Source organism: Chiloscyllium plagiosum, unplaced genomic scaffold (assembly GCF_037043375.1).
Source record: "Chiloscyllium plagiosum isolate Xiang-an unplaced genomic scaffold, Cpla_swu_hap1 HiC_scaffold_4, whole genome shotgun sequence".
NCBI lineage: Eukaryota > Metazoa > Chordata > Chondrichthyes > Orectolobiformes > Hemiscylliidae > Chiloscyllium > Chiloscyllium plagiosum.
This window is the reverse complement of record NW_028270142.1, coordinates 14,520,900-14,535,696: the sequence shown is the minus strand read 5'-3', so window position 1 is coordinate 14,535,696 and position 14,797 is coordinate 14,520,900. Positions and strand designations below refer to the sequence as shown.

At 42.8% G+C, this 14,797-nt stretch overlaps 1 protein-coding gene across 2 annotated transcripts in view; it reads right to left on the bottom strand.

Moving 5' to 3' along the window:
• The window catches only part of LOC122549395 (cysteine-rich secretory protein LCCL domain-containing 1-like), a 67,301-nt gene extending 52,818 nt beyond the window's left edge, over nt 1-14,483 (bottom strand). For both annotated transcript variants that reach the window (XM_043689146.2, XM_043689147.2), the window contains exons 1-2: nt 14,349-14,483; nt 13,509-13,924 (exon numbers count right to left, since the gene is read on the bottom strand). In XM_043689146.2, coding sequence (XP_043545081.2) covers nt 13,509-13,853 — 345 coding nt within the window. In that variant the 5' untranslated portion in view covers nt 13,854-13,924; nt 14,349-14,483. The remainder of the gene's footprint in view (nt 1-13,508; nt 13,925-14,348) is intronic.
• Nucleotides 14,484-14,797: the final 314 nt, after the last annotated feature.

Here is a 14,797-nt window from a genome sequence, read left to right as displayed (position 1 = left end):
AAACATTGAAATCCAAACAAGACAGCCATCTGGAGGAACACACACATAACACTTGAGTCAAGCTCCTGAATTGTGCTTTTCATTGATGCAAACCTGCAAAAGTATAGCATAGCAGAAGCTATGCCTGAACACAGGTCACACAATGTATTGCTGTGATAACAGCTTATATTGTACATCTTTTGACACTTAAGTTGTATCTTGAACCATTTAATGCCCATTGACATAACCCTTACAAACATATTATCTTTTCACATATTAATTCGCATGGTGACATTTTAAATTTACATTTTTTTTACTTTTCAACACATCCATCATGTTTTAGAGTAGGAAACAGGTGGATTTGTATAACAGCTTGGTATTTCTCATTTTCACGAATTGGCTTTCAACTTTTTGATACAACATTTCACTAAAAGATTATATAAGTGTGGCACAGTGGTTAACACTGCTGCCTCACAGCACCAGGGACCCGGGTTCAATTCCTGCCTCGGGCAACTGTGTGTGGAGTTTGCACATTGTCTGCGTGGGTTTCCTCTGGGTGCTCCGGTTTCCTCCCACAATCCAAAGATGTGCAGGCCAGGTGAATTGGCCATGCTAAGTTGTCCATAGTGTTAGGTGTAGGGGAATGGGTCTGGGTGGGTTGCTCTTCGGAGGGTCGGTGTGGACTTGTTGGGCCGAAGGGCCTGTTTCCACACTCTAGGGAATCTAATCATGAACAGACAGTAAGCAGTTTAAGGCACACAACAAGAATGACAGTTCCGGGGATCCAAGATGGCGGCGACCCAGTAAGACTGAGTCTATAGTGCTCCTCCCAAGACTTGGGCACAGTGGGTCACCTACCCCCTACCAAGCTCACCAAATCATCTATAAATCATTTATAATAGTTTAGTAACTGAATTAGTGGTTTAATATTACATTTAAGCTATATTTAAGCAACTTTATCCTAAGTTAAAATGACTAAAGGGAAGGGAGCCCGCAGCTCTCAGCAAGCAGCAACCCCTCCCTCACACTCTCCAGCTGCAGCAGAGGCGTCCACAGCCGCCCCGGGGGACTTACCTACAGTAGCAAGTCTTGCAGAAATGCTTTCCAAGCTTGACTCGAAGATCGATGCCTTTATCGTCGAATCCAGGAACCGTTGGGAGTCGTTGTCGGCCGCGCTGAAGAAGCACGACCATGAAATTGAAGAAATTCAACGCCGAGTCGGAGGGGCGGAGCTAAAGGCCGCGACCTCGGAGACAACCGCTCAATCGGCCGTGGATCAGGTCCGGACTCTCGAGCAGCGAGTCCGGACCTTGGAAAATCATATTGACGACCTCGATAATCGAGGTCGTCGAAAAAATATTCGTTTGCTGGGCCTTCCCGAGCAGGAAGAGGAAGGCCAGCTTACAGCATTCCTGGAGCAGTGGCTGCCACAACTTTTAAATCTGCAAGCTGGATCAGGCCAGGTAAGGGTGGAATGGGCCTACCGGGTAGCAATACGCGGGCCTGGCTCGAACCAGCGCCCACGCCCGGTCCTGTTCCGGCTGCAGAGCTACAGGGAGAGGCAGATACTCCTAGAAGCCTCTAGAAATCTCGGAAAAGACCCCCAAGCTATGATCTACAAAGGATCCAAGATCATGCTATTTCAGGACTTTTCCCCGGCTCTGGTTCGAAAGAGGAAAGCATTCGACGAGGCGAAGAAGCGTTTAAGGGACTTAAATGTACAGTACTCCTTACGCTACCCAGCGATGTTACGCTTTAACCATGAAGGTTCTGTATATAACTTTGGATCACCAGAAAAGGCTAAGGAATTCTTGGACTCTCTTAGATAAACTGTAGGACATAATGGATGTTGGTCTGCCTTCCCCCCCCGTTTTGGTTTATATCCCCTCCCTTTTTTTTCTTACCTTATTGCTTAATATTATTATGGGGGGTGGGGAGAGGGATTTGATTTTCTCCCCCCCCCCCCTTGGAGTTGTTTTCTGTTATTATTTTATGTATATATGAGGGGTGTATGTATATGTGTGTGTATGTATGTATATATATATATATGTATGTGTATGTATATATATGTATATATAAGTTGGGGGATTTGGTTAATGTTGGTGGGGGGAGGTGGTTACCTTATTCGATTTTACCTCTGTCTTTAGGAGCGGGGTTGTTTTTCCCTTCGTTATTTTGTATTATCATATTTAATTATTATTTGTTGAACTGGTAATTTTATAGTTATATGTTTATATATGGTATTAACATTACCAAATATACCCAGGTGTTGGTAGGGGTGGGGGTGGGGTGCTCACTGTTAACTCTAGCTTTGTATTATATTTGAATTTTCCTCACTTTATTGAGGAGTGCCTGGGTCAAGGGTGGGGCATTGGTTGGGAGAGGATATGAGGGATTTTTGGAGAGGAAGTGATGCCCCCTGGGAACAAGGGGGAAAGTCTCCACTTAGATATGTTTTATATTTTTTTTATTTAGAAATAGTTTTTTACTGTATTGTTGTGGGTGTATTAAAGAGGGTTTATTTTTGTAAATTTTACATGTTCCATGCTCGGGATGTTCTGGATAGGGTTCCCCCTCCCGAGGGGTCTCGGATTGGCCCAGAGGATTATGGTTGATCAATCGGTTAAGTGGTGCACCTGGAATGTCAAAGGGAGTAATTCGCCACTTAAAAGGAAGAAAATATTATCAAATCTTAAGAAGGAAAGAGTTGATATAGCTCTCCTACAGGAGACGCATCTGTCAGATAAAGAACACTTGAAATTACGACAGGGCGGATTTGATCAGGCCTTTTTTTCTTCTTTTAGCTCAAAAAGCAGGGGAGTTGTTATTCTTGTTCGGAAGAATTTCCCTTTCAAAATCCTAAAGCAGATAAAAGACGAATCTGGACGATATATCTTGATTAAAGCTCTCATAAATGGAGAGGAATATGGGATTTTAAATTTGTACTGCCCCCCGGCACACCCCTTTAAATTTATAACAGAAGCCTTCTCAAAATTGATGGCTTTTGATGCCCGTCATATAATTATAGGGGGAGACTTTAATTGTATTATGGATCCGGAAGTAGACAGGATTCCCAAGAGTACTGCAGGAGTATCTCCCAGATCTAGACAATTGATGGATCTGAACAAAGAATTAGGATTGGTAGATGTATGGAGATGTCTTCATCCACAGGGTAGAGATTTTTCTTTCTACTCTAATCCACATAAATGTCATACCAGAATTGATATGTTTTTTGCCCCCTCAATTTTTTTAAATTCCATATCATCCTGTAAAATAGGTAATATAGCAATTTCTGACCACGCTGCTGTATATATGGAAACTAAGGCGAGGAACAGTAGGACATCCCCTCGGCATTGGCGTATGGACCCCTTCTTAATGAAAGATAGTAAATTTGTAAAGTACTTCTCTCAAGAATTTAAAACTTTTTTAGAAATTAATTCAGGTACAGCTAGCAACCCGTCAATGATGTGGGAGACCATCAAAGCTTACACGCGAGGCTTGATCATCTCCTACTCAGCGACCCAGAAGAAATTAAAAGGAGAACAACAGCGTTTGCTTGAAGCCCGCTTAAAAGCGGCTGAAACAGCATACACTGATAGACCCTCTATTATTAAATTGCAAAGGATTACAGCTCTTAGGACAGCTCTAAATACTACACTTACTCAAACGGCTAAGAGGGAAATATTATTTGCAAAGCAAAGATTATATGAATATGGCAACAAACCGGGCAGATACTTAGCATTTCTTGCAAAGAAAAAAAAGGCCCCTCAGACGATTATGTCTATTAAGGAAAGTACGGGTATTTTGACTCATGATCATAAAAAGATTAATGCGACCTTTAGAAAATTCTATTCTGAGTTATATAAATCACAGGATTGTGAAGATAGGGCGAAGAGGATGCAGTCATTTTTTAAAAATTTGACTTTTCCAGACCTAACTCCGGAACAAGTATCGGTCCTAAATGCTCCTCTTACACCCCAAGAAATAGTTGATGCAATTAGGCACCTTCAAAATGGTAAGACGCCGGGCCCAGATGGCTTTCAAGCTGAATTCTATAAAGAATTTACAGAAATACTGGTTGGTCCACTTATGGACATGTATAACTATGCATATAGTCAGGGCTGTCTCCCGCCTTCGCTGAAAGAGGCAAATATCTCTCTTATCCTCAAAAAAGGAAAGGACCCAGAAGATTGTACATCATACAGACCAATATCCTTGCTAAATGTAGATTTTAAAATCCTCTCTAAAACGTTAGCACTGAGATTAGAAAGGATACTGCCACATATTATAAAGGAGGATCAGACGGGGTTTATTAAGGGCCGTAGATCATCTAATAATGTTAGAAGGGCTCTGAATATGATTCAAGCTTGTCATCAGGGAAAGATACCAGGAGTAGTGGTTTCATTAGATGCGGAAAAGGCATTTGATAGGGTCGAATGGTCATATTTGTTTTACACATTGGAGAGGTTTGGTGTTGGACAGGTGTTTACCAAATGGATCTCAACATTGTATAGTGATCCCAAAGCAGTTGTGGTTACTAATGGATTAGGCTCGGATAGCTTCAGTGTGGGTAGGGGCTGCCGTCAGGGATGTCCCCTCTCGCCATTGTTATTCACGCTAATAATTGAACCACTAGCAGAAGCTATACGAGCTGATCCTAACATAGTGGCCCCAAGGATTGGTACAGGTAAACATAAAATTACCCTTTATGCAGATGATGTTCTTCTATTCCTCAGTAACCCTTTGATGTCCATACCTCGCTTAATCCAAGTTATTAATACATTTAGTGCATTCTCAGGCTATAAAATTAATTTTTCAAAATCGGAAGCTATGCCAATGGGTGGCCTTGCTGTGATACCCCGCTTAGCGGACGGTTCCCTTTTTCCCTTTCGCTGGTCCCTGGAGGGTTTCGTATATTTAGGCATTTTTATTACTCCAGTATTTGGTCAGTTGTATAAGGCTAATTTTGTGTATTTATTGGAAAGGATAAGGCAGGACCTCCAGCGATGGGGAGACCTGCCAATTTCCTGGCTGGGTAGAATAGCATTAATCAAAATGAATATCCTGCCCCGTCTCCTATATCCTATGAGAATGCTTCCGGTGATGCTGCCGAGGACAGCTTTATGTAAATTATACGGCTGGCTGAGTTCCTTTATCTGGAACCATAGGCGACCCCTCATTAAGCTGAAGAAGCTACAGCTTCCACAGGCAAGGGGTGGATTGGACTTCCCAGATTTTAGGAAATATCAATTAAGTTCCCTATTAAGTTATATAGCTGATTGGGTCTTGTCTGATCCACAATCAATCTGGTTGGACATCGAGGCTTCTCAAGTAAAATACCCACTTATTAACCTTTTATTCTCAGACAAGAGGAAAATCATTACAGATCACTGTAAAAACCCCATAATACTGAATACAATCAAGGCTTGGAATATAATGCGGCAAAATGAGGGTAATTCACATAAAACATCCCCCTATGCACCGATAGTGGGAGCATGGGGATTCCAACCGGGGTTAACAGATGCCACTTTTAAGCTCTGGAGAGCCAGGGGTATCTCATGTCTTGGGGATTTATTTAAAGATGGGGTCCTGATGTCTTTCGGACAGCTGCGTCAGAAATTCGGATTACCCAATGGAGACCTCTTTCGATACTTCCAAATTCGAGATTTTATACAGAAGAAGACTACGTTATTAGATAGTCTTTATAAATCCGATAGAGAATGTAGTGTCCTACAACCAGTGGGGGTATCTTCCGTCAGTAATATTTATCATTTGCTACATGATGAAGTATCGGGAGATATGGATAATCTGCTTAAAACATGGGATCAGGATCTGGGACTAGAAATCTCCACAGAAACGTGGAATGATATCTGGGAAAATGCTAGAAGAATTACCATCTGTAACAGAACCCAGGCTATCCAGCTGAAGATACTTCATAGGGCCCATATAGCACCGGTTCGATTGGCAAAATTTAAGGCAGGAGCATCTCCAATGTGTCCTAAATGCAAAATAGAGGTGGGCACTCTTGTACATTGCTTATGGACCTGTCATAAGATCCGTGGATATTGGACTAAAGTAGCAAGTACCCTGACAGAAATTTTAGGAACGGAAATAAAAGTGGACCCCGTATCTCTCCTCTTGGGCTTTTCGAACTTTCCCTCCCTGGACACGTACGGGAAGAGACTATTTTCTATTCTTTCTTTCTGTGCAAGGAAAAATATTTTGATGAACTGGGTGGCGGAGGGCCCCCCTGGACTTTCAAATTGGCACAGACTAATTATGGAATGTATTCCCCTTGACTTCCTTACAAATATGGTGCACCGAAAGACCGAATTATTTTATAAAATATGGCAGCCCTTTTTGAATTACATAAATACAGACATTTCGGCTATCCTAACAAGGGCTTTTATTTAATTGAGACTACGAACCTGGCTGGTCCGCGGCCCCTCGGGGGAGGAATCCCGCACGAATACGGGTTTTATCATATCTGATGTTAACACATCCCGAGCATGTAAGAGACTTAAATATACACCCTGGTTAGTTGTAGGTTAGATTAGTAGATAGTTGAGTTTTGTCTGTTTGTTTTTTTTTGTGGGTTTTTTTTTTGGGTTTTTTTTGTTGTTTTGTTTTGTTTTTTTTTGTTTTGTTTTTTTTTGTTTTGTTTTTGTTGTCAAATTTTGGCTATTGTATATTTGAGCTAATTGTATATCAATGTTTATATCTGAGAGTTTTGTTTATTTTTGTAAACTTGTAAAAATGTTAAATTTCTAATAAAAATATCTATAAAAAAAAAAAAAAAAAGAATGACAGTTCCTATACTTGTTGTGATTTCAGTAATCTAGCCAATTGGGTAAAAGCTTCAACATTTTCTGCATATAAATTTACTTCATATTTAGGTAAATAAAAACAATTGATGAATGACAGCTACCAGAAAGCTTAGTTACCCCAAACATTTCAATTGTCTCAGGATATCTATTCTCTTCTAGTTGATTCAAGTTACCTTTACACAGGCAAAATCATAAATTATTATATATGCAGGCTAATATTAAGGCAATTGGAAACAGGAAGAAACATAATTAAAAACCCTAGTTAGAAAAGGCATATAAATTACTTTCCATATCAACATCTAGTCAAACACAAACTGTTCTAGCAGCAGCACAATGTGCACATAAGTGCACTTTATGCACATAAGTAATTGTCAATATTAGTATTAGGCCTTAAAATATAAATAAACTATTTTTATTAGTAGCACTTGCATAATATTACAAGTTGAAAAAGTTAGTTAAATGCACACATGGCCATTTATTCTCTTGCTGTCACCTGCATACCCACCATCCAGAAGTCAACATGAGCCTTTGGAAAGAAACACTTTCTGCTGCTGCTCTCTCTCTCTCTCTCTCTCTGTGTGCAGAGTAGAATTTTGCAGATTTGCCGTATCACTGGAGAAATGACTGGTGCTGTTGTAAATTCTGTTCCCTCTTCATGGAAATGAAAAGTGCAGGTGTGGTTCCTATGTTAGACTGCCACATACAGGTAGCTGCTCTCAGTTTCCAAAAGCAAAAAGGAAATTCTACAGTAAAGCTCACCAACTTTTGATGAGAGACTTTAACACTTTAGTGCTAGCCATCAATGTGGTCCTACCACGTTTTAAAACAGGCTCATCAAGTAAAGTTTCTTCCAGGATGTTGCATGATATTTTCATCAAATGTTAACATGTTCCTATCTAAATCTAAAAATGTTCAATAATTATTCTGGCAGATATTGCAGTGTGTTACCTGACTATTTAAAATTGATTGTCAACAATTTCACATGGTTCCCTTTGCCTGCTGGTCACACACACCCCCCCACACACAATATTTCCAATTAAAATAATGAAGGTAAGTCAATGTGTAACTGATTTGCTCCAACAAATTAAAAAGGGTGATAAATTATTCTATGAGCACACAATCATTTCACAAAGTGAACAGAAATCCAACGATTGGCTTCAGGAATGAATATTCAAGGCTACACATGCTATCGTAAGGACAGACTGATGGGCAGAGGGGGTGGGGTGGCCATGTTGGTAAGGGATGATATTCAGTCCCTTGCACGGGGGGACCTAGAATCAGGAGCTGGAGAGACAGTATGGATGGAGCTGAGAAATTCTAAGGGTAAAAAGACCCTCTTGGGAGTTATCTACAGGCCCCCAAACAGTAGTCTGGAGCTGAAATTGGCCTGTCGCAAAGATGATACTACAGTTGTTATGGGGGATTTCAACATGCAGGTAGACTGGGAGAATCAGGATGGTATTGGACCTCAAGAAAGAGACTTTGTGGAGTGCCTCCGAGATGGATTCTTAGAACAGCTGGTGCTGGAGCCTACCAGGGAGAAGGCAATTCTGGATCTGGTATTGTGTAACGAACCAGAATTGGTCAGAGACCTCGAAGAGAAGGAGCCATTGGGAAGTAGTGACCATAATACAATAAGCTTCAATCTGCAATTTGAGGCGGAGAGGGTACAATCAGAAGTGACAATATTTCTGTTGAATAAAGGGAACTATGGAGCTATGAGGGAGGAGCTGGTCAAAGTTCAATGGTGCAATACCTTAGCAGGAATGACAGTGGGGAACAATGGCAGATATTTCTGGGTATAATGCAGAAGATGCAGGATCAGTTCATTCCAAAAAGGAAGAAAGATCCTAGGAGGAGGCATGGGTGGCCGTGGCTGACGAGGGAAGTTAAGAAACATATAAAGTTAAAAGAGAAAGTATAACATAGCAAAGATAAGTGGGAAAATGGAGGACTGGGAAGCTTTTAAAGAACAACAGAGGATTACTAAGAAGGAAATATGCAGAGAAAAAATGAGGTATGAAGGTAAACTGGACAAAAATATAAAGGAGGATAGTAAAAGCATTTTTAGGTATGTGAAAAGCAAAAAAATGGTTAAGACTAAAATTGGGCCCTTGAAGACAGAAACAGGGGAATATACTATGGGGAACAAAGAAATGGCAGAAGAATTGAATTGGTACTTCAGATCTGTTCACTGGGGAAGACACAAGCAATCTCCCTGAGGTAACAGTGGCTGAAGGACCTGAACTTAAGGGAATTTATATTTGCCAGGAATTGGTGTTGGAGAGACTGTTAGGTCTGAAGGTTGATAAGTCCCCAGGGCCTGATGGTCTACATCCCAGGATACTGAAGGATGCAGCTCGAGAAATCGTGGATGCATTGGTGATTATTTTCCAGAGTTCGATAGATTTGGGATCAGTTCCTGCAGATTGGAGGGTGGCTAATGTTGTATCACTTTTTAAGATAGGTGGGAGAGAGAAAGCAGGAAATTATAGACCAGTTAGTCTGACCTCAGTGGTGGGAAAGATGCTGGAGTCTATTATAAAGTATGAAATTACGACACATCTGATTAGTAGTAACAGGATAGGTCAGAGTCAGCATGGATTTATGAAGGGGAAATCATGCTTGACTAACCTTCTCGAATTTTTTGAGGATGTGAATCTGAAGATGGACGAGGGAGATCCAGTAGATGTAGTGTACCTGGAAAGCTTTTGATAAAGTCCCACATAGGAGGTTAGTGAGCAAAATTAGGGTGCATGGTATTGGGGGCAAAGCACTAACTTGGATTGAAAGTTGGTTGGCTGATAGGAAACAAAGAGTAGTGATAAACGGCTCCATTTCGGAATGGCAGGCAGTGACCAGTGGGGTACCGCAGGGATCAGTGCTGGGACCGCAGCTTGTTACAATATATATTAATGATATAGAAGATGGTATTAGTAATAACATTAGCAAATTTGCTGATGATACTAAGTTGGGTGGCAGGGTGAAATGTAAGGAGGATGTTAGAAGATTACAGGGTGACCTGGACAGGTTAGGGGTGAGTGGTCAGATGCATGGCAGATGCAGTTTAATGTGGATAAATGTATGGTTAACCATTTTGGTGGCAAGAACAGGAAGGCGGATTACTACCCATATGGAATCAATTTAGGTAAAGGGGCAGTACAAAGAGATCTGGGTGTTCTTGTACACCAGTCAATGAAGGTAAGCATGCAGGTACAGCAGGTAGTGAAAAAGGCTAATAGCATGCTGGCCTTCATAACAAGAGGGATTGAGTATAGAAGCAAAGAGGTTCTTCTGCAGCTGCACAGGGCCCTGGTGAGACCACACCTGGAGTACTGTGTGCAGTTCTGGTCTCCAAATTTGAGGAAAGACATTCTGGCTATTGTGGGAGTGCAGCGTAGGTTCACGAGGTCAATTCCTGGAATGGCGGGACTACCTTACGCTGAATGACTGGAGCAATTGGGCTTCTATACCCTTGAGTTTAGAAGACTGAGAGGGGATCTGATTGAGACATAAGATTATTAAAGGATTGGACACTCTGGAGGCAGGAAACATGTTTCCGCTGATGGGTGAGTGCCGAACCAGAGGACACAGCTTAAAAATACAGGGTAGATCATTTAGGACAGAGATGAGGAGAAACTTCTTCACTCAGAGAGTGGTGGCTGTGTGGAATGCTTTGCCCCAGAGGGCAGTGGAGGCCCAGTCTCTGGATTCATTTAAGAAAGAGTTGGATAGAGCTCTCAATGATAGTGGAATCAAGGGTTATGGAGATAAGGCAGGAACAGGATACTAATTAAGGATGATCAGCCATGATCATATTGAATGGTGGTGCAATCTCGAAGGGCAGAATGGCCTACTCCTGCACCTATTGTCTATTGAACAATGGGCAGACTTTTACATTGCACCAGGGGTTCCCACGCCTTCAAAGTAAATTCAGAGTCAAGATCACCCCATTCCACTGAGTGGTCATGCAACCAATTAAAATTTGACAGGGTGTTAATAAGGAAGAAAAACCACACCCCTGTCTTCCAAGGACTGCCAACCTGGCAATGCAGAGAGCTCTGCAGATGGAGGAGGATGTGAACCAGAGTCTGCTGGATCTGCCCAAACTCTCCTGAGGAAACACACCGTCATCGTTGATTTCCAGGAGGCTCAGGAGGAGATGATCAAGGAGCTGGGAGATACATGACCAACCTGAAGAGACTGGGATGGCATGGGAGTGCACCTGTGAGTACCTGATTGCTCAGGTCACCTGGGGGGGCGGGGGGGGTGCCATTGGAAAGACTGACTGAACTGGCTGCAGGGACAGAGCTGCTGTGTATAAATCAGAGACCCATAGAGACTTCTACTTTTGTTGAAACACCTCATTGGCCAGCTGCTCTCTGCCTGAGCAGTTGGACTAGACGACCACTGAAAATGCACCTAGCTCCCAACAGAAATCTTCAGACCTGGATGGAGAGGTAAGTGTGGGAATGGGGAGACGTGTAGTTTTGACAGTCCATGCTTGATAGACCTTGGTGAACGGGGGCAGGGGATGGAAAGTTGAGCAGATGGTTAAGTGGAGGGAAAATCTCAAGCCAGGGTCAGGGAGAAGACCATGAGAAGTATGAGGTCGGTGAAGGAGGTAATCTATTTTCCTTGCTCATCAATCTAAGCAGCTAGGGCTCATGGGCTTCCCATTGGGCACTACCACCCTGACAGGAATTATGGGAAGGCAGGAGAAGGCCTATATCTGCCTATTTAGTGTAGACTTTAGGAACTCCATTAATCCAGTGGCAAAAAGGGTGCCTGACAGCTCTCCCATCACAGTGGGCTGTGCTGTGTGGGTGGGGAAGCTGGGTCTGATTGTGGGCACTACTAATATTTCCTGTGCTATTATGTCCTATTTTACACCCTTGCCTGCCTTCCAAACCACCCGCAGGGTGGCCCAATGTTTGGGAAATGCTGCCCAATGTTTGGGAAATGGAATACTCCAGTTCTATGTTATCTTTTCATTTCTTTGAAAGCAGAGTAGATTGGAAAATGAAATTTAACTCAGAATTGTGAGCCAGTACATTTCGGTAAGAAGACAGTCCATTTGCTATTTCGAACCATGCAAGTCAAGGTGGGGAGGGGAATAAAGAGATCTTGGAGGACCCATACAGCAATCACCAAAGATTTACACCAAGGCAGCACAGTGGCTCAGCACTGCTGCCTCACAGTGCCAGGGACCTGGGTTTAATTCCATCCTCAAGCACCTGTTTGTATGGGTTTCCTCCGGGTGCTCCAGTTTCATCCAACAATCCAAAGATGTGCAGGTTAGGTAGATCAGCCATGCTAAATTGCCCAGAAAGTGCAGGCTAGGTGGGTTAGCCATGGGAAATGCAGGGTTACAGGGATGGAGTGAGTCTGGGTGGGACGCCCCCAAGAGGATTGGTGTGGGCTGAATGGCCTGTTTCCACACTGTACCGATTGTAAAAGTTAGCAAGGCCATTTGAAAAACAAAGCATTAGGCTTTATTTCAAGAGGGATGGAATGGAAATGTGATGGTGTTTTGCTGAACTTATATCAATCTTAGGTTCAATCGCACTTAGTACTGTTTGGAATTTTGACTGCCAAAAGTATGTAGAGACAGGAGGAGTTGCACCGCAGATTTACAAGGATGGTACAAGAAGTGAGTAGAAAAGCTGCAACACAATGGGTCACCCTTTACTTGAAAGCAAAAAAGTGAAGGGTGACCAATGAGAGATAGGTAAAATTCTGAAAAGTTTTGATGAAATAGACACAGACTGTTTCCACACGTGGGGAGCAGCATAACCAGACGTCATTGATGTAACGTAATGACCATGAAATGGGAAAGGGATTTCAGAAGCATCTTCTTCACCCAAAGATTGGTAAGTACATAGAAGTCACTAGGTGAGGAGGTGGTTGAAGTGAATTGTACATGTACATTCAAGGGAAGCTAAACAAGCATCTGAGGGACAAGGTACAAGGTACAAGGTAATCAAGCCAAATGAGGCAGGATGAGAGGAGATTCAAATGGAGCATAAACCAGTCCGTGCCAGTCTGTTTCTGTATTGCATATCTTATGTCATTCTGTGTAAGATTTTATTCATATAGAGCAATTTGGTGCTGAGACAGGACAAATTTTATTTCACCTGAACAAAACATAGTAAGTATCAGAACTATAAATTTAAGACTTTTTTTTTGCAGGAATGCAGGACAACTCAGGTCTAATGACTATCTGATGCTATCACTGATTTTTTTTTTGCAACTGTGCATTTGGAAGGAACAAACAATGACAATTAAATACCATGAAGGTCAGCTGTGAGTGGAAGGTGACCCTCCATCTGAGAAATGTAATAGTTTTTGCCCCCCCACTCCATGTTATTTCCAAAGGGCAAATCAGAAACACAAATTCACACAATAATGCCAATACAGACACAAACAGTTAGATTGTTCAAAGTCACAAATCACACACCAGGTTATAGTCCAGCAGGTTTCATTGGAAGCATTAGCTTTCAGTGTGCTGCTCCTTCATCAGGTGGTTGGATTGTTAGCTTCAACAGAAGGTGAAACCTTCTTCATAATCTGGTAAACTTTAACGGAAGTTGAATAAAAACAAGCTTGTTTCTAACTTTGAACAAGCAATATTGTTTTACTTATTTTTCCTGAAAGATTAAGCTGAAACGATGCTTTAAAGCAGAAGAGGTAAGCACTTACCATATATTCCATATTGGAGGCACTTGGTGATACCTGACTCCTCAGTTTGTTATGAAGATCCAAGATTACTTGTCTGTCCAGATCAGTGATAGATCGCTTGGCCCTTCTGGACGTTATCTGTCCACGTTGACCCGAATATTTTCTCAGGATTGAATCCAAACCATCTGTAAAGTTGTTGTTCACTCGAGTGACTGTTTCACCTGCCAAGAGTTCTTCTTGGTCATTCTTCAATGGAGCCATCGTTACATCCAACTCAGAAGTAACATTGGGGCTCATCATCATAACTGTTTGTGCAATGATTAGTGAAGCACTGAGTCTCATCCATCCCAACCCTGAAGACTTCATGGTGAATGACCACAAAATAATATTCTGGGATTAACTCCACAGCACCACTCCAAATCCCGGTTTGCTTGAAGCTGCGCAGATGAAGAGAACACTGTGTGGGTTAAAGGACTCAGCATCTTTGTTTGTTACATATACAAGAATAAATGGTCCAGTATTGGGGAAAAGTGTGTCCCTAGTGTGGTCATGGAGACAACCAGGACGCTAGTATATCTAGACATCCCGATACCTGAACCACAAAACACTTGATTGTTTTTAAGAGTTAACACGTTAAAAGGATGGGTTTATGAGAGATTTGTGATGTGGATAAAATTCAGGGAGTTCATTCTGTGGAAGTTGCTGGTGTTGCAGCCTAAAGGGGCAGACAGTGCCAGCACAGAGAGAGGATCCTGTTCCCCTGGTTAAGGGGAAACAGAATTCCCAGGAGCTGAAGGAGCCAGAACTGTGCAAGCTGCTGCTATCCTGCATTTCAGTGACTGGGGAACGGTTCCGACTTACCGTCAGGGCTCACAACAACAACTGCTGCTGCTGCAGAGAGAGTGTCAGGACGGGGGGGCTTTCCAGCGGCAGGGAAAGGCTGGGCGATAGGGTCTCTGCTCGGGATAGTGGCGGGATGATCCGCTTTGCTCCGCCACAGTCACCGCTGGGAGCACGGACTGAGCCCCGCCGCTGCCTTTATAGAGCGCCTGGCGCCGTCTCCCCGCCCACAGCCCCGCACCGCGGCTCCAGGACCTGCCCCCAGCCCTTCACAGTCAGGGCGGCCAGGGAGAGACAGGGAAAACCTGGAATGGGGGAAAACCGGGAACAGGAGAAACCGGGAATAGGGGGGAACCGGGAATGGGGGAGAAACCGGGAACAGAGGAAACTGGGAACAGGGGGAAACCGGGAATGGGGGAAAACCGGGAATGGGCGGAAACCGGGAACAGAGGAAACTGGGAACCGGGAAT